The sequence below is a fragment of the Phaethon aethereus genome (assembly GCF_964289735.1).
Source record: "Phaethon aethereus genome assembly, chromosome: Z".
Taxonomy (NCBI): domain Eukaryota; kingdom Metazoa; phylum Chordata; class Aves; order Phaethontiformes; family Phaethontidae; genus Phaethon; species Phaethon aethereus.
In genome coordinates, this window is record NC_138577.1 from 22,988,528 (window position 1) to 23,010,908 (window position 22,381).

Below are 22,381 nucleotides of genomic sequence, written 5' to 3' on the forward strand. Positions count from 1 at the left end.
GTCCCTCTTTATAAAGTTCCCTTTCTCCACGCTGCTCTCATCCGTCAGTATCGCGTGCAGAGGTGCGCACACACAAAACACACTCCTCCTCCTCCTCTCCCCCCCCTCCCCTCCGCTGCAGAGCTCTGTAGCAAGCCCAGAGGTAAGGGGTGGTGCCACGTAGTTGAAATCCCAGCTAAGACTCCGGTTTGGTACCATGTGTTTAATAACATGCCGTCTTTGACTGAAGAGGTTTAGGAATTCGGCCTGTTTCGTTTAGCACAGGAGCAGTAACTTGCCATTTTGTTTCAAACACCCGTTATTTCCAGAAAAGGGGGGGAAAAAAAGCCCGACACGTTACAAGTGTTGGAAGGGGAAATGATGTGTTTAACAACTGAGAGTTATATTTGGAAAATGATTAGGTTTTAGCATTCAGACGTAAAACCAATAATGATTCTGTATTGTCTGAATGTAAGGTAAAATCAATTTGCATTTAATTTTAAAAAATCCTGATTCAACAACCATATAAAGGCATATTATAACATCTTAGAATCTCCTGAATTAAAAAGCAGATCAAGTCTTCTCAATGTGAAAATCTTCTCCTTTTGTTTACAAGGTAACTGATTTCCCAATCAACAAAGGAATTTAGCACAAACTTTAATTTTAAAATTATTTAAATTTCAGCAAACTGGTTATTACTGAGTTCTTTGTTGTGGATTCTATTTGTGAAATGTCCCAAGAAGCTGAAAAGGATACAGTGGTCTTTTTTCCAAAGATTGTAAGTGACTTTCTAATTACTTAGCTTAATTTAAGCTGCAACCTGGAGATCTACTCAATTTAAAAGAGCTTAAGAACAAAAAAGCAAAACCCAATTCATCAAAATACTGGCATATTTTTCCTAAAGCCACATAAGTACATTTTTTTCCATCGACAAATAAATGTCTCAAGCAATTTAATACATTTTTAGAAATTGTTTCTAAGCTGAAACACACATAGAAAATGCATCTTAGAACTTTTTTTTAAAGTAGGCTGGACTTTGAAGTTTAACTGGCTCTTTTCAGTTAGTAATATCTGTATTATTAATATTATTATCTATACTAATAATACTGTATGGCAGATTCTGAGAAAAGAACCCAATAAACCAGAAGGAATTTCAACAGCAGTTTATCTGGAAAGACAGACAATTATTTCTAATTTGTTAAACTGAGGTATAGTTACTCTGCTCAGTAACTACATGTCTTTTCTGCTCTCCTAGACTCTCGTCCAGAACCTTTCAGGGAAAAGGGTTTTTTCTCTGTTACTTCAGAAACATATTCATAGCATTTTATTAATAAAACCAGGCCTTCCTGGCTCAGAAACAGAATAAGCTGTAACTCTAGTAATTTGGCTTCCTGTTCTGGATGAGAAAATATATTCTCATTTCATTATTTTATTGGCATACTAATGGCTTGGGTGACCTTATTAACTGTCCAGGTTTGCCATCTTTGCCACTGTTGTAAAGTACATGCCCTTTATGAATCTGATCCGGATTGAATACAATGCAATTTTTTTAAAAGCTGAGCAGACTGTCGAGAACTGGGAAACATGTATGTGAGTCTACCTCAAAAATTCTCTTCTCTGGCAGCTGTTCCACATGCCAGTTAAAGATATATTTCAGCCCGTTTGCAGCTTCAGGTCATGACCAGACCTGCCAGTTGTTGACAAATAAGGGAACTCCCTACCTGGGAAACTCCCTTTACTTACAATAACTTTTGCAGCGAGCATAATTCTGCTATTCTTTATTCTTTGCAAAATTACAGATTTTTTTTTTAACACCACACCACCATCATCACCACCCCCGAATTAAAAATCCCACAATTATTTCTCCAGGTATTGAAGAAGGGATAATTCATCCTGACAAAACAACCCAAATCTCTGTATGTCAGTATCCATGTTTATCAGTCTACAGAGGCTCTTTTTGTTCCAAAGCAGTCCACATTTGCATTTTTTTATTCAAAGAGAGGATTTTTATTTTGGGGGGGGGGGTGGGAGAGGGGAGTAAATGTGGAGCCAAGGTTTACAGACACATTCATATATATAAAGCAGCATGTCCTCTAGGAGCAGGCAGGATAATACTTTAGTTACAGGGAAAAAAACCTGGAGTAAATTGCATCCGCTTGACATGTGTTTTATCACGGACAGCAGCAGAGGGATGCTACTACCGACAGAAGGTATTGGCAGAATAGCAATAGGTTGGACAGTTTGAGGAATGGGTGTACTGGTGGCCATTTGGCCATTTAGCAGATCCAGGCAATGACCCTGCAGTTCCCTACGGTCAGTGTACCTGGCTGGGTTCTGGTGCTTAAAAGATGGAAGAAAGGTTTAAGAGAAATTAGCAAATTTTGTGTAATTAGACTAATTAGAGCTTATACTGATATTTCACCTGATTGAAGAAAGACTGGTGAGCCTCTCCAAAGAAGCCCATAGAACTCCCCACACCAGCTACTTTTTTAGTGAGTGAGGTTCAGTTGGCCAAGTCCTGGGAAGACCGGGATGTTGCCGCTGAGCTGTGATTTGTGACCTTGTGGAAACGGGAAAAGAGTAGACTTAAGCAGTGCTTATTGTCACATACCTTTTCCCCTAGATACATTCAAAAGACATAGTGGAGCTCAGACAGATTTCTGCACCAAGAGTGTCTTGGTCCTCAGGCCTGGTCTGCTATGCTCTGGTTTGCTTCTTGAGGATCACAGGGGGACTGACTATACATGCTTTTCTCCCTTTAAAGGGGCAGTTAAAACATGGGCTCTGCCCTAGCTCATGGACGGCTTATTGGCTTCTTTCTAGTGTTCATGTCCATCCACTGGCTGTCTTTGATCACGACACTCCATATTTGACTAAACTCCTGAAGTTTTGTTTTTGTTTCATCTGTTGCTATTGAAATGGAATGTATTACTGCAAGCACACTATCTGAGAGCAAGGGAAATGCCAGTGTGATAATGACTTCACTGAAGAATCCATTTTTTAACCTGGTTAGAAACCTGTTTTTTGCTAAAACGGATATGCGCTACAAATTCGATCTCATGCTCTCTTGATCGGAGCAGTGATCCCATAGCAAGAAAGACATAAAAAGCATTACCACTGCCGTCTCTGTCTGCGTTCGCAAGCTCTGAGCAACAACAGCAGTTCAAACAGGCGGGTATTGTCATCAGGACACCTCTGTCTCTGCAAGACAGCCACATTCAGAGCTCCCTGCTTCACTGATGCCTTCAAATGTAAACCTGACAATTCTTCCAGTAAAACACTGATGCATTCTCTCATCTTTCAGTTGGCTTCTGTTCCCTTTTATCCCAGTGTTGCAAGTTGGGGGACTTCTGGGTTGGTTTTTTTTCAGTTTTGCATTCTTTATTCTCCTTCTCTTTAAAATTGTTTTCCTGTCTGTCGTAACAGATCCTGCCCTGTAATTCCTCATATTGGCTCACTGATCCTCACTGGCTTGTTCATTCACCACTTCTCTTGCATATCCTCATGTCTCTGCTGGAAATGCCAGAGCCGGGCTTCACAATACGTCTGTACTCTTCTCCCTTGGACGTTGCATCTTCCTATCTGAACCAGCTGCCTCTCCAGTTCACAACCTTGAATGGCTTTTTCTAATCTCTTCATATCATCTCCATGTTCTGCTTTTTTTTGTCGCTAGGACCACGCTATTTCTTCCAAGAGATAATTAAAAAATGTTACTGACTCCCACTCCTTTTTATCCCTTTTTCCTTTCTTACCCTACAGCTGCTTTTTATGCCTCTTCCAGTGCCATAATTGCACCCACATTTGTCCCACTAACCTTCTCTCATCTGAGCAGCCTCGCACTCATCCTGTCTTTTATTCTTTTCCTTAGCTAATCTGGATCCTCACTTGAAAATATATCTTGGTCTCTCTGACTTTAAAAAACTTTCCATCTCCCCCTTTTCTGCCCTTGTTTCTGTTACTTTCCACCGCAACTCACTGAATGAAACCCCCTTCGGTTGCTCTAAGAGGTTTACTACTCTGGGTATAGGGACTTACGTTGTACCTTCTCCTGGGGATAGCATCTGACTGTATTAGTCCCTTGGTTATCAACGTATGCTTTGACTTCACTTTGTTTCTGGCAGAACCCATGTTTTCATCTTGGGTTTGCAAAGAACTGAGCATGACTGTGTGCCTTTCCTTGGCTGGAGCTCAGAGCTGCTGCAACAAGCACAAATAATATAACAGCACGATGAATTTAATACTTTAGCACTGCCATCCACTGGCTGTCTTTGATCACGACACTCCATATTTGACTAAACTCCTGAAGTTTTGGTTTTGTTTCATCTGTTGCTATTGAAATGGAATGTATTACTGCAAGCACACTATCTGAGAGCAAGGGAAATGCCAGAAATACTTATGTTGTATTCTTTCCAAATAAAAGATGCATGCCTTTTGCTTTCTATTTTGCTTTACAAAGTGAAATATTGAGGTTGGTAACTTAAGTACTGAAGAATCAGGGGATTCTAGGTTAAACTGTTATGTACAATTAATCCATCTGTATTAGCTGAATGATATGTATGTTTTGTAATATATTTTTCTCATGCTGAAGAAACATGCATATAGGTAGATGCAAAAGGGAAATAGCATAATTTGGGAGTAATCTGAAATTTCTGTGATACTTCCCCAACAACTCTTCCAGCCTTCACCTCATTTAGGAATGTCCTGACCCAGAGTGGTTTCTCTATTTTAATAATCTTTAGTGGGTTTCCCTTCCATAAGCACATCCAATTTCTCCTTGAGCCTATATATCGAAAGCTTTGTAGTATTTTTTCTTTATTTTTTTTCCTCACTATTTTATCTTTATAAACTTTCCCCTCTTTCATTCCTTGGTTTTCTTTTACTTCATTTCTGTGAAATAATGAAGCTCATTATAATTAGGCTTACTGATATATGATTAATTTACTGTGGTTACAGCAATTTGCCTTTTACATTTCCAACCATGGTCCGATTCTAAGCAGTAGCAGGAATATTTACCTTCTTAGTACAACCGCTCCTCTGTGATAGGAGACTATGAAAATCTATCCAGACGTGAAGTCCAATAAATTTTATACACAGATGTCTTGTAAGAAAACTTTGAAAGGAAGAATAGAAACAAATATCCAAAGGAAAAAGTGTGCTCAGTGTTTCAGCAATTCAATTGTTTATCCAATTTACTGCCATGTGCTGAAATACTACCCAGAATTCTAGGAAATGCAGAAGTGGATTATGAGTTCAAGGATGGAGCACTAATTGAATTATTAATTGAAATGACTCATCTAAGCAATACAATGACCTGGATTGCCCCCCTGAACGTAAAAGTCTTTCCAAGTGATATCCTGGCACAGGTGCCACACTAAAAGCTTGACTCTTGTCCGTCTAGAAGAAAGGTTATCTGTCAGAAGGAGATTTGCTGGAAGGGGGTCACTATTTCCAAGTGAAATGCATTTTTCCTTATGACAAGGCAAGATGGATTGGTCTTCTCACTCATTTTGTCTCAACCTAAATTGGTCACACTGGGCACAAAGCTTACTAAGTAAGTCCTCCAACCTACAGGGTTTAACAGAGGTATGGACCTTACAGAAACCCTCTGCAAAAGCATCAATTTTTCTCATCTTGACACTTACATAGGATGAAAACTATAATCGACTAATATCGACTAATCAACACTTCTAATAATGATATGTAAACTGAAAATAGGAGTGTGTTCAATTATAATAATTTTAAGTTAAATATCAGGTAAAATTTCACTCATTATTATGAAAACCTTTTTCCTTTGTTGTGCGTACTGAATGTTATTTTTTAAAGAGGATATTGATTGGGTTTTGCCTCATTAAAAAACAACATTTATATTAATGTTGGATTTTTAATGCTTTAGAATTCCTTGTTCACTAGGAGACTATTAGAAGTTTGGTCCTTTATTTTAGTGATTCATAATTGAACCATAAACACCTACTTGGCAGTGAAATTTGGAGCAGATAAGGCAAACAAACAAGAAAGAGTTATTCTTAATTTCTACTACTTACAAGTAACTAGAATCTAGGACATTTAACATGTTTTTAGTGTCTTAAAAATAAACACAGATTTGAATCTGACTTCTACTACCCGTGCAACCTGGGGTCTACACATACTTCAAAAGCATGATCCACTAGCAGAAATACACACATTACAGAAGAATAGTGAGAGAGGGTAGAATAACTTTCCAAAGGCTTTTTTTTAAAACACCTCTCTGGTATTTTGTCTCTGGAGGACAATGGCTGAAATATAAACATGGGGAGGCCTGGCAGACTGATTATATCACACTTCCACAAACCCACCAATGCAAGTGCCATGTGTTCACAATGGTGGAAGCAGTCATTTGATGGTGGGAGACATCCCATGCCCCCTGCCACCGCCTGGAACACTATCCTGGGTCTTGAAACACAAGTCATATGGTGACATGGCACCCCCAAAAGAATTGAGTCAGACAACGGGACTCATTTCCAAAACAACCTCATAGACACCTGGGCCAAAGAGTACGGCATTGGGTGGGTATATCACATTCCCTACCAGGCACCAGCCTCCAGGAAAATGAAATGATACAATGGACTGTTAAAGACTACACTGAGAGAAATGGGTGGTGGGACCTTCAAACATCAGGATACATGTTTAGCAAAAGCCACCTGGTTAGTCAACGCCTGGGGATCTGTCAATCAAGTTGGCCCTGCCCAGCAACTACTTCTATGTACTGTAGAAGGGGATAAAGACCCTGTGGTGCACATACAGCACAAAAAATATGCTGGGGAAGACAGCCTGGGTTACTCCTGCCTCGGGCAACGGCAAATCTATTCATGGGATTGCTTTTGCTAAGGGACCTGGGTACTCTTGGTGGGTAATGCAGAAGGATGGGGAAGTCCAACGTGTACTTCAAGGGCATTTGATTTTGGATGAGAATAGCTACTGATTTGAATTGTATGATGTTAACTGCTACATAACACTGTATGTCATCACTACTACGGTTGCTGTATACCAGATCAACCATATTACAGTAAGAATCACTCAGATTAATGAGGGATGAACTTTAATGATACCAAGCAAAGTGCAGTGGTGATGGAACAGGAACTGGCTTCAGCAACTTGCACCCAGAAACTTCCTCAAGATCAACACCTTCAACCTGCAGACTGTGGGCATAGGCCGCACCAAATACACCACCTACAAGCTCCAGATGTAGCATGCAACAATCCAACGCCACATGCCACTTCCCCTGCCCCAAGAGACTGCTATGACAATGGAGCCTGAAGTTATGGACCAAATGAACTCAAGGGACATTTTAGCGGGGTGGCCCACAGAGTAAGGGAATAATATCTGTGTGTCCATATCAAAAGACAGAGATAGTGGTAGTGATTAATTGGAATGTATTAGAAAGTGTAGGACCTGGGCATGACGTAGATGGTATGGTATAAGAGTTGGATACTGTCCCGGTTTTGGCTAGGATGGTATAGTGCTGTGTTTTGAATTTAGTATGAGAATAACGTTGATAACACATTGATGTTTTTAATTGTTGCGAAGTACTTGTAGTACTTCTACTCGGTCATGAACTTTTCAGCTTCCCATACTCTGCCAATGGCGTGGTACACAAGAAGCTGGGAGAGGGCACAGCCAGGACAGCTGATCCAGACTGGCCAAAGGGACATTCCCATAGAACGTCTTGCTCAGTACATAAACTGGAGTAGGTTGGGGAGCAGGAATTGCTGCTTGGGGACAAGCTATTGATCACTAGGTGGTAAGCAATTGTTGCATTGTGCATCACTTGTTTTTGGATATTCCTATTTATTTATTTATTTATTTATTTATTTCCCCCTCTTCCTTTGCTGTCTTATTAAACTGTTTTCATCTGATTTTTCTGATTCTGTCCCTATCCCACCTGGAGGGGTAGGTGACCAAGCGGCTGCATGGTTTTTAGTTGCTGCTGGGGCTAAAGAACAACAGCCATTTAGTTAAAATGGTATTTCAAATAATTTTTACCTCTGTTGAATTTATTAATTTCTGCCAGCTGGTATGCCTTTTCTCTAAAAACCTAAAAATACCTGGTGCAAATAAATGGAATCTTTTTCTTAAGAACATTAAGAAGCAGATCTGTATCACTTCTCTTGAAAAGAACTTCATAGTCAGGAAATCAGAGTTTTCCTTAGTGTTTTGATACACCTGTATTGACGGTCTTCATTATTCTGTCAAAGCTAATAAAGTGCATAAACACATCAGATATACCCTCATGATATCCTTACTGTCAGAAAACTGCAGAAACAAGTACAAGCTTCATTAAAGAAATAAACAAACAATCATCCATTACTTCAGCAGCGTAAGTGATTACTGTCTTTGATTTTTAAAAGAAATTTCTTGTGGCTGGAAAAGTCTTAAGACAGAGGAAAAAACATAGGATAAAAGTATATTATAATGTACTTACATATCACTGGCAATGGAGGAGTTCCTGGACATGGACTTTGGAGAAAGGTCATAGTCACTGTCTGACCGGTAAAGGAAAGACTCCCTACGTTGACTGTGGACAAAATTTGCCTGAAGAATTAGCCCTGATCCAGGGCTCGTCATGGGATCCAAGGGACTTCGTCCCGATGACGTACCATTGTCTACATCGAAACTGCAAAAAGAAAGGAGGAAAAGATTTATGACATTGACAGAAGAATTTTGACAGTAATAAACACTCTTTTCACAAATTTATCACTAGGTAATTGCTTCTTGATAATAATAAGGAAATAAAGACCTGGCCAAGTCCACTGCTAAGCCAAAAACCAGGGCACAGAAGAAATATAGTTTAATATTGCTCATAAGCAAAAAGAACAAGTCTGAAGGAAAAGAAATGTGGTAGAGAAAGAAAACACTACTAGAAATACAGGAAGCCTTATTCTTCTCTGCATGTAGAACATCCATGAGTTCTATACCTGAGGAAACATGATGTTTCATTGTTTTCTTCCTCAGGCCCCGCATCTCCTGAGCTGGACCCTCATTATCTTGTCTCCTACTGCTGAGGCTGTTGAGGACTCTTTTGTTATCTAGTACGCAACACTAATATTTCATTACTACCCAAATATTTCAAGAACGTATTTTGTCTTATCCCAATAAACAGAGCACTGGGTTGGGATTAAAGTGTATGTGTGTGCTTGGGCATGTTTGCATGCATTAGAGTTGCTACTTTACAACCAGATCGAAGAAATGAGTTCTTGGCTCACCACGAAGCAGCGTGACTTCTCTGGCTGTTCATGTCTTCAAACTACAGAGTTTAGATCCAGCACTTCTAGCTACTGCATCTGGTGTTAAGAGTGATAAACAGGGTACACTGCTGTCATGAGAGGCAGAAGTGTGAGAGGAGAGAAAGCAAGCCAAGGAGAGAGAAGAGGCTCTTTCACATAGCCTGTGACGCTTCCACAAAGGGCTTTTAAAATTGGTGCAAAGACCATGAATGGGAGTCTGCGATCAATTAGAAGCCAGCGCAGGCTGGGAGGATGTGCTCACGGCAACTTACGTTGCTTAGCATCCTGGCAGCTGTGTTTGGTACCATATAGAATCTTTCTGGAGCATGTGGCTCCATTTTTAGACTTCATGTGTTGTTATGCAATCTCAGAGGTCACAAATGTGTGGATTAGCAAGATTATTTCTCCATCTGATGGGATGGAGCATATTTTATCCAGCCAGAAGTGGAAGACAGCTTTTGTTTCCCTAGTTGGTTGTGTCCCTAAAACCAAAGATCAGGTTTAGTTTTACAGAATAGTAGGAAAAGTGTGCACGAGCCCTTGGCTTACAACTACGTGGGCTCATTTGCTGTACTCATGGGGACTTAATAACTGCTAAAGCATTTAGGAATGAGGGATGAATAGAGGATCTTTCATGTGATTTTTTAAACATGGATAAGTGTTAGCATCATAGTATGTAATGAACACATATAAGTAGTCATTTTGAAAACAGTGTTCAGGTGAAGGACACACACCGGTTTTCCATTACCTCTAATGCCAGTGGAAGAGAAAATATCCAGTACACATCAGCTGTTGATTAGACTTCAGCCCGGCACAGGTGCCACTACATGCTACCCTCTGCACTAGGTCGTTTCTTGCTGCTATCTACCATTGACCTGAGGTTGCCACTTTAATGTTTTATTGAAGTGACAGCGTTCCCATGCCCGGGTTTTCTTTGTTAGATGAACTAATCAAAGAAACATATATTGCCTATTTCGACAGAGATGCACATTGCCTGGCAGAGAATGGACCTGGGTTTCATGTTCTGTTTCATTGCTTCGTTGTTCCTTTGCATATGTTCCTGGAATTGCAAGCTTCTGCTGCTTTCAGACTGTATTATTTTTTATTCATCTTTCACAGTTTGAATGTAGAAAAGCAAAATTTTGTAAAAAAACTGTACCAAAAAATGGTATATTAAACAAACTTTAAGAGAGCTTAGCAATTTAATCCTCTTTTCACTATAGTTTTCAGAACAATTCACTGCCAGTAAAACCTAACACATACACTTCATCCCAAATTTTATTTCTTTTGATTATGCCTGAATACTTTTTCTGTGTCCCCAAATGTGCTACTACTACATGACATTATCAATCTTAAGCTAACAAAGCTTAATTTGTAAGACATCAAATGAGAGTCCTGCCACCAGCCTGCTGGGTGATCTTGGACAACACGAAGCTCCTTTTTGCATTTCATTTTTGCCGTTCATTGCACCTTTGCGATCTTCATGAGATCTGCTCACAAAAAAAAATACTGAAAAACATATTGGCAAGGGCAAGATAGCATGAATACTACAGTAAAACATCCTTTACAGCTTATAGTGCTATAAGTTAATGACCATATTGCCATTACTACTAGCATGACTACTCTTCACTAGTAATCAATTATCTTTTTAATTTTAATTCCTGAGTATTCCAGGAGCACAAAATACTCACAATGCCAATGAAGCGTTTGGAACATCTGTGAGCTCATCATATCCGAATTTCCTAGCACTTCTACTTCATTGCCTAAAATATTTTTTTTCTTTAAACAGCTGCAAGAATACACAGACTCCTAAACACTACAGTCTGTAGGTTTTGTTTTTCTGTTGAGGGCAGGAGGAAAGATCTTTCACGCAATTTTAGGTAAAATAGAAGAGGATTGTTTACGCCTGTGCTCAATAAGACTAACTTCTGCAATGGCAGTATCATTTCAAATATATGTAAGCTTATCTGAAAGCTCCAAAGCAAAAATTAAAAGTGGGACAGAAATAAATAAGGGAAAATGTAAGCCTGTCTCACAGCAGGAAAATTTTGAATAAGGAGTGACTAATAAATCTATTTCTTGAACAGTGGACTTTTTTATTCAACTGATAGAAAGGTATTTTATTGGATTAAAGGAACATACAGTTTTGTTTGCAGATTTGTTTTATTTTCTTCACCCACCTTTTGTGGACATGTAATGAATATTTTATTACCAGTCTTATTTCTCCCAGACAGAAACTAAGGCAGGCTTCTATGAATGATTTCACTGTCAGATTATAAAATTGTGATTTTTTAAAATTTAAAAGTCTATTAAGTTGCAGATTCACGGTCTGGAAGACACCCTGTGATTTGCACCACCAGACAACTGCAACTATGTGCAAGACTTGCACATGGCTGTTGTGATAGAGATTTTATTCTGTGGTACTGTGTTGTGTCCACTAGATGGGTGTCAAAAGTAATGAATGGGATCCAAATATATCAGCTAGGATTTGGCTCCTATTGCTCAAGAAAAATGTCTTTTATGTAAATATGCATCAAGAAAAAAAAGTTCATTTCTACAGTCAAGAGGGAACATGAATACAGCACTGGTTTGCCAGAATCATATGTTTATACTAAGAAGTTTCTAAAATGCTACAGCAGTTAAGTGTCTTGTTTAGCTCTTACTTGCTGAGACATTTGCTAACACTTTCAGATACAAAATCCCATAGAAATATAAATAAAAATATGTTATTACACTGAAAGTCAAATAAATTGTCTCTTTGGCTGAATGACAAGTCTTATTTGCAAGAAATGATGCTGCTGATCAGATTGCATCAAATGAACAGAGAATCAGAATGGGGAATTGAAGATTTTCACACAAGTTGTTCGTTCTTTCTTGATGCATACACTGACAAGAATTAAAAGTTTAAGATACAAAACGAGATAGACTCTTTAATTTGCCTGGGCATAAATTGCAGAAAATCAGCTGCGGTTGCTTCATATTTATCTTTTCACTCCTGTTAAGTTTTAAGCCATAGCAAGAATATGCTCTGAATTTAAAAGTGCACGTTCAGTGACAACCCAAAAGTTATTCTCTCCCTAGCACGTTCCTCAGCCTCCTTGCACTTTTGGTGGAGGGTGGTCTATAGAAAGGGAGAAGGAGCATGAAGGTTGTTACTGAAGGCACAGGAACTGATTTACTACCCTTTCACAGACAGAAAGTGGCCGTTTAAAGACAGAAATTTCCATCGATGCTCTGCAGCCAGCTTCGGCGCATGCAAACTGAAGTTGCTTTTAGTAACAGGAGCATTTGGCACAGCACACATCACAGAATTTTCTATGTTCAAAGAGCTTTCCTGCAACTCCAGAGATGCCAAAGCTATGTAAAGCCAGTGCTAGTTCAGCAACTTTTGTGTCTGCATTTTGACAAAATGTTTTATGACATTAGTGGATACTGTTTATACTCAGAGCCTGCCTTATTCAGTGTTCAGTGATGACAAACACGACATGCGATGAAAGTTCAGCCTTTTTTCCTTTTTTGGCTATTCACAGTGTTTGCACATCTTGCCCACAGCGTATCATCCAGGCTTTGTACTGAGATGGGGCTAAAGGTGGTGAACTCTCGAGTGACTTGTAAACATTCATGGATAATCTTCCCTGTGCTCCTAATAGGACAAGAAACAGCAACATGACAAGCACCCTTAATTATTTGCTTCAGGCAGTAGTAGGAATCTGTGGCAAGAACGGGAGACGTTCTGGATCCTGTGTCTCAGCAGCACTGCCTCACTGTTAATGAATGCACAAGTTTCTTTATACAGTGAAAAAAACCCTTGGTGGACTTCCTTTTGAGTCCTTAAATAACGCTCACCTACTCTGCAAGGTTGCTAAGAGAAAAAAGAGGAAGATCTGTGTACAAAATACAGCTTTTAGTTACATGAAGAGCACCGTAACGAGTATGAACAAGAGCTTGCAATTAAGGCTGCACAGAAAATCTTAATGTTGGTCTCCATTATTACTGAGAGTTTAGTAATTTAAACCTGTAGCTTTTTGTTGGGATTTTTGTTTTGTCTTGTTTTTAGAGAAGTCAGCAATAGTAGAAGAGGGAAGGAAATAAATTCCATCCCAAAATGAAGATTTACTAGACTTTTTAATAATACAAACTGCACTTCTGATATTCCCCCTTTAAGTCTCTCTCCACCTTCTGTCTATCCTATCTTGGAAACTATGGAGAGGGAGAGAGGTAGGAGCCAAATCAACTGATCCTCTAGGGACTTCTCATCTTTTAAGGCCATCCTTAAACATTACAGAGGGACAAGCAAGTTCTAGAGGAGCAAATTTTGTCCCCTGTCAAAGGAGTCCATTGTCCTAGTGTCAAGCAATCTCTCCAGCCATCTGTGCTGCGACCTACCTACACATCTCAGCGTCTTTACTTCCCAGAAGTCCCATCCTGTATTTTCACCTGGAAGCACAATCCCACCATCACACTCAATGGGTGCATTTGTCATAGCTGCTGTAATTCACTGAAATTATCACAGAAGAGCTGCCCTCTAACAACTTCCTTTGGGCAGGGTCTTATTTAGATCAAAAGCAAGGTAGTAAAACTTTATTTACATCTCCAAGGAAAAGCTAAGCTATTTATTGCTTGTGCTCCAGGACAGAAGCTCACCCCTGGAGGAGGCAGGCCATAGCTACTGGAGAAAGGGGAGGATCTGATGGTCCCTCCAAATGCAGAATCCAAATTTGTTAATCAGATTGCTTGGGATGAAAAAAAGCACTTGGCCACCTCAGCTGGTGGGACCCACCATGGATGTGGAGGGTTGTAGAGAAAGGCCACAGTTGTGCCTGACTCTAGGATCATTCGGTATACAAGCCCAGCATAGGGGAAGGCTCATTCGCTGTTTTTGTTCTTAGATGTGATGGATATCTTCTGTATCAGTTACATGTTATTTTAGTAGGACAGACCATTTCAGTTACTGTGGAAATCAAGACCATTGTGACCCAGTTGTTCAAGAAATGTACAGAGACACACCTGGGATACTGTGGTCATTAGAAAACATTTTCTGTGAGGTGGACACTGATTCTGTTTTATTAATTTTACAGCTCAGTCAGAGAAGGCAGTGCCAGGAATAAATTAAGACTGAGACAAAAATCTCTTCTTCTGGAACAGACATCTGCTAATAACTGATTTTTCATTGACAGATTTTAGGTAGTTAAATTCTGTTTTATTTCATACACTAAATATATTCACCGAATTCACTGAATTCAGCTGTAAATCTGTCCAAAAATTTGCTAATACACCAAATATTTATCATAATTTCTTTGTGAAATACTGATTTTAGACCCACTTTACATTAATTAACTAGACTGAACAGCACTTTGGTTATGCCTTTATGACTTCTCTTGGGCCTTTGTATTGCTTTTTAATAAACTAAGCATTAAAATGAGCCAACAGCTGCCTTGTGTGTCCCCCTTTTTGCCAGACACAGTTATCTCCAGAGTTTAATAAAGATGAAACTTCAGAATTTTCTTTACGAGAAAGAAAAAAGTTGCCAGTATCAGCCCCTGCCGTAGGCTCCCAGTGGGCTTTAGATGTTAAATAGGTTAACCTGCAGCATCAGGAAAAAACTGTAAAAATAAATCAGTGGATTTATATGATTGAATAGCAGGCCTAAAATTTATTTCTTACATTAATTCCCTGCTCTGGACCTTCAGAATGTTTCCTTTCTGACAGTGTCGACTCAGTGATGCAGGGGAGACTACATCTGGTTTTCTCCTTCTACTTTCCTTTCTGTCTCTTCCCCCATGCCCAATAAAAACTAGAGATTCAGGAAAATGAGGGGAAAAAAAGAGAAATATTGATATTGACATTTTAGAAGGAATATCATATCAACTCTCTACATCTGAAGAAAAAAATTGTTTATATGTGACCTGGTATTTTTATTTTCTCTGTAGCAAAGTTAACAAAAACTCCATTGCTTAAAAAATACGTTCAGTGAATTGTAAGCAAATTATATTAAAAGGAACATATGATCTAAATCTGAATTTTCTTGTACCACCGGAGAATTTAAGCCAACTATCTACTTGTGGTTTTGGGTTTCCAGTTAAGCGATTCAGCAAGCAAGCCCTATGATTACCTCCATTTTTAGAAGTGGTGTGGATAGATTTTCCAGTATCAAAACGTCTGGCAAAAGAAGAAAACGTGACATTTCATGAAATTTGCTTTTAGCAGCTGAACTTGGCTTTTGCTCTTGGCATAACTTTTTGGAAACATTTAGAGTGTAACAAGGCTTAATACCAATATTAAAAGCCCAGACAACAGGCAAATAGGACATGTTTAGGACAAAAAATATGCTTAAGCAAAGAGGTTTCTAAGAATTAGTCTACTCAAACTTGTTACCAAAGGAACTCCAACCATCTATTTGAGCTTCTGTCTCATGATTTTCTAGCAAGTGTCTTAGGAAACATAGCCGACCTCTCTAAACAAACTGTTTCATGTTTTGTTATGAAGTTTCCAAGCAAGGAGTTTCCTATGATGACTATTCCATATCTTTGGGTGTTTTGCTTTCAACAGTCTCCTTATACTCAATTCAAGGTGTGTTTTCATAATGTCACCTCATTATTCTTAATTATACCTCAGTGGTCTATGCATTTGGCATGCAAGATTTTGTTGCACCTATTAAATCAATTTTGGTTGTTGCGCTCGGCCATACTGGGCTTCTTTTTGTGATTTCATTTATTCTTTCCTCAGAGGGAAGATCGTCCCTCACCTGCCAATTTTTATTTCCTGAACTTGGCTCTTGCAAGTGAACATCTTCCTACTAATGTGACGTTCAGTTAAGAATGCCAGATTCCAGCTCCTGTTACATGGATTTGATGTTTTGATGTTTCTTTGAAGCTGAAATAGTTGTCTCATTGCAGTAGAATAAAAATGCAAACAACCTCAAGAGAAGCAAAATGCAAATTAATTTCCAAGAAACGTGGCAATCTGTTCAGGCTTCTGCTAGGTTTAAGTCACTTTGTACTGTTCTTCCGAGCTAACAATCCTACTGGGACTAGTAGTCCCATTTTTAGATAACGAAGAAGGCCACTGAGACATTAACTGTTTTCCCCAAGGCTTCTGGTAAAACCTGTGGCAGGTTGAGGTCTGACTGAGGAAATCTGTAGAAAATATTGAACAATTGGAACTATTTTGGGTAACCTGAGGTAAGGGAGGCTGAAAAACAGAACCCTTAATCCAGACACGAGAAAAGAGTATGCAGCAAATCCAGGGGTGCTCCCAAGCAGCCCATCAGCCAGCTGGCCCCAGCCGCCCGCCGGCTTCCACTGCTGCGGGCACCTCTCAGTGCCACTGCATTTCCAGGAGTGCAGCCTCAGCAGGACTGATGGCTCCCCACTTCATTATTGTCATTATTTAATTACAGTCTATCTGTCAGCATTCACTTAAATCATTCTACAACGTTGTCTGCACTTATGTTCCACAAGGTACCTTTTCAGAATCACAGAATCACAGAATCACTAGGTTGGAAAGGATCTTTAAGATCATCAAGTCCAACCATTAATCCAGAACCACCATGTCCCCTAAACCATGTCCTGAAGCGCCACATCCACACGTTTTTTGAACACTTCCAGGGATGGCGACTCCACCACCTCCCTGGGCAGCCTGTTCCAATGCCTGACCACCCTCTCAGTGAAGAAATTTTTCCTAATATCCAATCTAAACCTCCCCTGGCGCAACTTGAGGCCATAAAGGGCTCTGGGCTCTAAATACTAAAGTACCTACAAATTCTTTTACAAAAGATAACTTTACCTAATTTCTTCACAAAATTCTAGAACAACACTGTTTTTCTTTCCGGGGTGAGTTTTGATCCAACTACCCCAACTTCTTTTTCTGCAGCACTACTTTCTGAGCAGTACTTGGGACAGTGGGATACAAAACCAACCTACACTGAGTGTAACTATATAGCATGTATTTACTGTAATTCATATTGCTATTAATTTTCTCTTATTTTAAATGTATTGGAATCAAGTTTCAAATAATTTTAAAATGTTTATGTAGCAATTTATAAAAATATGCAAACCATCCATCAAGCATACTGACTAATCCTAATTAAAATGTAGCTCCCCTAAGATACTAGCAGAACACATTTCTTTCAGGAAAAACTAATATATAAAAATGAATGTAAGATCATGGTTGGGAAGCAGGCTGCTGCCAGGGAGGGAAACTCTAATACATCTAATACAGCTCAGCCTCATCCAAATTCAGTCGGATGCCATTACCAGAAGTGGCCAAACTGCTTACATATTCCTTCTGAATTAATGGTGTGATAGAGCAAGTATGTAGGAAAAGAGAGAGTTCCTCAGACCTGTGATATTTACATCAATAACCTACAGTACTGATGAGAGCACACAGAATCCAGAAAACAGATATGAATGCTCCCCAGGGCTAACACCAGTATGTATTGGGAAGCTTCCTGGCAAACGCATTGTTCTGAATAATCATCATATATAGCCACAATGACTGATGATTCTGAAGAATCATCATATATAGCCACAATGACACTTGGCACTGTCACAGAAGATGTGGTTACATGTACCCTGTGCTTAGTGGCAGAGATCTTCGGCAAAGAGTGCCTCAGCCAGAAGCTGACAGGAAAAAGCAGTTGTGGTTACCCCTGGCTACTCTTCTGTCCCAGAGGATGCAGCACAGAAGGAGGTCCAAAGACCCGCGAGGTGCGAGCATCATGACAAGAGGAGGTCTCATCCCTCAGCATAATTATTAAGTCTTTTGTATAACCTAGCTTAAGCCAACCCGTCTTCAAAAAGCGTGCCTTCCAGAAAATGGATAAGGGCTGTGGACAGGAAAATCCAAAGAAGGTCTATAGCCCAAGCTCTAAGAACCCTGCACATACAAGATAAGGTGGTTTGTTTCACTAGTATGGTGTGCACACTTAGGTATCTACAAGAAATCAAGGCCAGCTTCAGAGGGGAGTGAACAGAAGAGAGCTGGATTAGAAATTACAGTTGTCTTTTTAGGTGAAGAAAGTGTCTTCCTGTGTTGCTCTACATTGCCCATGCCAATGAAAGCTCCATGAAAAGGAGACATAATTATATTTGACAAGCAACTTTTTTTTTCTCAGCCTGTTGTAAAGTTCCTGTAATTGCAGTAAACAATTGCTGGCAATAAATCATATGTGAATTCTACTTCCACAAGAATTCGTGTTGGGATATGTTAGCAGCAATTATAACTTAAATCATGGCATGTACTGTTTAAAGCTTAAAAGCTGAAGGTATTAAAAGCTTCAGAGCTCTAAAATTTTTGTACTTTGCGTTTTGAAGTTCTTTCATTGAAATCCTTTCCACTTCAGTTCTTTGCATACTGGTTGTTTGGATTTTTTTTTTTTTGTATTTGTATTTTTTGTATTGTATTATTTTGTATTTTGTATTGTATATTTGTATTTAGTTTATCAAACTTGCTAAAGTTTTAGTTGCTTCCACTTCTCTAGACTTCTACTAAATGTATCACGGTCCACTTCACTCTTTGGGATCTGGAAATTCTTGCTACAGCTTTGCCACATACGTGCAACAAACTTTAAAGGGAAACAAAACCAGAAATACCTCGGAAGGGTGCTGAGACTGGAATATCTTGAGTGTATGTGCTAATACTGTATTTTATTTTATACTGATTGTAGAGCCTGAGCACATTCAGTAAGCACCTGGTATGTCAAGAAAGATAATTCTCATCACTAGGCCAAAACAAAGTATAATCTACAATAATCAGTAATTTGGGGCTTATTTTTCTTTATTTTTGTTACATTATTTTATTGCTATATTATATCATTATAATGCCTAATAACATTACCTAAGACGGCTGCCTGACACTCCACATTATAAGACTGTTTTCTTTTTACCACTACTAAATTCAGTCCAGTGGTGCTGAAATTTTCCTTCCAGGTTTTTTTTTGTGATGGAAAATGGGTCAACTGTTGATGAGAAAGTGGCAGAGAAATTTATATTTTTTAATCTTTAAAAAAAAAAACCTCTGGAAGTTGTTTTGTAAGATATTTTAGTGACTCATATTTTGCAGCAGAGAAGTGGAATTTAGCAAAAGTATCTGCAAAATGCTTTTTTGCTGATTCTGTGAACGTCTTCATAAACTTCAAAAAAAGTTGTAAGTTTAGGCCAAACTTAAGTCAGTCACCTCATGTAGCTGTATTACTGAAAAAATATTAAGTGATGCTACATTATTTTTTAAAAATCTCCTGGCTTGCTCAGGGTCTGAAACTGCTCTAAGGAACAAGCCCCAGTCAGTGTCTCATTCACTGCAGAAGGTGGGTACGTTCTTCAGGCAAAGGCCTACAGAAAGGTAAAAGTGCTTTTGCCATCAGGAACTAGAAATAATATTTGCCCAAGCTGCAGAGTACCTGGTGCTGAACAAATCACTTACACCAACTTTATCATACATCATGTATTTCTCGTTCTTGAGGTATCTACTCTGAAAGGCTTTCACTTGAGGTATGTGGGCATCAGCACTTACAAATACAGATTAGTTCAGAATATCTGAGCAAGTACTGGATGTATTAAAGGTCCATCAGATCCAGTATTCTGTCTCTAGTAGTGGCCAAAAATGAATACCAATGGAAGAGGATAAGAACAAGCAAGTAGAAGTGATACCTCCCCAGTGTATCCCAGCCCTTTCGCATTCTCTCACCCTTTCATGAAAGCTATGCTCTGAATATATGAGTCATTCTATGACAAGCAGATAAAAACCCCGAAGCCTTAGACATCTCATTTTGCATATACAATTTAGGGAATACTTTCACTTTAATCTCTGTGTTTTAGTTCTCCTTATGTTAAGTAAGAATGATAATACCTCCTCATACCACATGGGTGATATTAAAAATAATTTAAACATCTCTGAGAAGTAGTAAGGTATCATAATGATGAACACCTTATAAAAGCCAATGAAAGCTTTACAACTGCTTTTCCAGTAGGTCCAAACAGCAGGCTGTCAGTAAAGCATGTGGCCATATAATGAGCAGAAAGAAAACAGAATACCTAATATCTCATGAATTGAATTGCATTCACTCTGTGCACTCTGCAAAGAAAAAACAGTATGGAATCATATAGGTAAAGTCTTTATCAAATTATTCATGCACATGGCTAAACCAAAGTTCCTAAGCCAATCATAATGCTGGCATTTCCTTTTTCTGTGCTTGACTTTTCAATCATAGTAACATGGATATGAGGTTATTGTGTACGTGTTTGTGTACATGTTGGAGAGAGGGCCTAACCTCTCTCAACTCTTGCATTTGCTGTTTTTCCCTACAATATTCTTTTTCAGCCTACTGTAGCACTGTCAACAGGCATTACTGGTAGACCATCAGAAATTTCAGACTTCAAATGCAGTGTTGTAGATTTGCTTTCTAATGGCTAGTATACGGATGAACAAGTGCACGTTCCATTTCGCTTATAATGCATGCTTGATTAACCTCATCTTCTGCAGACTTCAAGGTCATTGGAACATTTCATTCATAGTCTCATTATGATCAACTGCTATCACGATATAAGCATGTTCTCACTAAAACCTCTTGTGCTCCTGTATTGTCTGCGAAGTTTCTGTTAGTCACTGTAAGATCCCTATTGCGCACTGTTGGACTCTGAAAGCAAGACCTACAAAGCAAAAGCCATAAAGCTATCAATACAGTGCTTTAACTATTAACAAAATAAAGAACATATTATGAGGTGTAAAATAACTATACACATTATGCAACTCTCATTTGGTAAAATACCTAAATGAGCAGAAGTCTACGAGTTCTCAAGAACTATTCACAAATTAACTACATACAAAAAAACCCCCAAACATTAGCTGCTACAGTCTTCAGATGCCACACACAGAGCTACGCTAAGCATGTCTGACCAAAGAAATAAGCCTTTCTCTGTGGAGGAATGTGGTAACAGAAATATCAGTTTACACTCTTTACTTGTAACAAGGCATTTTTTCCAATTTTTCCATGAATTACATAAGTTCTTGTTTTCAGGAAAAATTGTGTATGATTTATTTTACTTTGTGCAAAAAAGCTGTTTGGCAAATTGATTCCAAAAGTCTATTTTCTTGATACATATTAAACAAACTTGGAAGCAGATTTGATGTGGTGGGTTGAAACAGAAAAAAACCCCACTTTTTTATAAATGCGAGTGATCTGACAAGCCAAAGCTGTTAAAAATCACTGTGCACTGCAAAACGAAATCAAACATTCTCCTCACAAAGCAATACTAAAGTGTTTTACTAAAATTTACAACTCAGCCTGCCCCATACAGAAATATGTATCTATAAAACTACAAATACATTCAAGGACAGCTCAGGCTTTTCTCGTCAATTGCAGAGTTATCTGTAAGCACAAGCCAATTCCAGAGAATGAACTTTGTGCTCCAGTCTGCATTAAGAATTGGGAGGGGAGCAGACTGATTGCTTACTTCAGTGCTCGTCCATCAACCATCCTCCCTGCTGGAACCCTCCTCTGCCGCTGTTCTCCATCAGGCAAAACGTGCTGCCTTTCCGCATCCTTTCCGCAAGCCCTCCCACTAACAGTAAAAGATTACATCTTTTAACTACCGAAAGCATTGCAAAGTTTGCTCAAATTCTAACAATTGAACTGCAGAGTTTCTTAGGGTAAAGTGATTAAAATGACACCTACATACAAATAGAAAAAAAAATTAAATCAAACATGTAAGGGCATCTCTTGAATTACGTAAGTTCTTGTTTTCAGGAAAAATCGTGTATGATTTATTTTACTTTGTGCAAAAAAGCTGTTTGTCAACTTGATTCCAAAAGTCTATTTTCTTGATACTGATGTCATTACTACAACTGGGACAGGACATGCCATAATTGCTGGCGCCAAGGAGGTGATTAGATCACCCTGGAAACATTACAAAATGTGCAATCCAAGAGACCAAGAAGGAGAAATGCCAGCACCTAGCACCAGTCCCCACAGCTGAAAAGATGACACTGTAACATTGCTGCTTTTGGAACAAGCTTTGTCTCCAACTATTTTCCCCTGACATTTCTGGTTAGTTAATCCTGTGAAGTGTTCCCAGGATATTAAAAAATTTTGCCACGTAAAAAGTACCTTTCAAGCAGTTCTTGTCAGCAAAACTCAACCTACA

The 22,381-nt window shown here is 38.9% G+C and overlaps 1 protein-coding gene across 7 annotated transcripts in view; it reads right to left on the bottom strand.

Annotated features, from left to right (window-relative positions):
* The window catches only part of PDE4D (phosphodiesterase 4D), a gene marked incomplete at both ends in the record, with an annotated part of 545,358 nt that overhangs the window by 124,661 nt on the left and 398,316 nt on the right, over positions 1-22,381 (bottom strand). For all 7 annotated transcript variants that reach the window (XM_082012779.1, XM_082012778.1, XM_082012780.1 and 4 more), the window contains one exon: positions 8,438-8,629. In XM_082012779.1, coding sequence (XP_081868905.1) covers positions 8,438-8,629 — 192 coding nt within the window. The remainder of the gene's footprint in view (positions 1-8,437; positions 8,630-22,381) is intronic.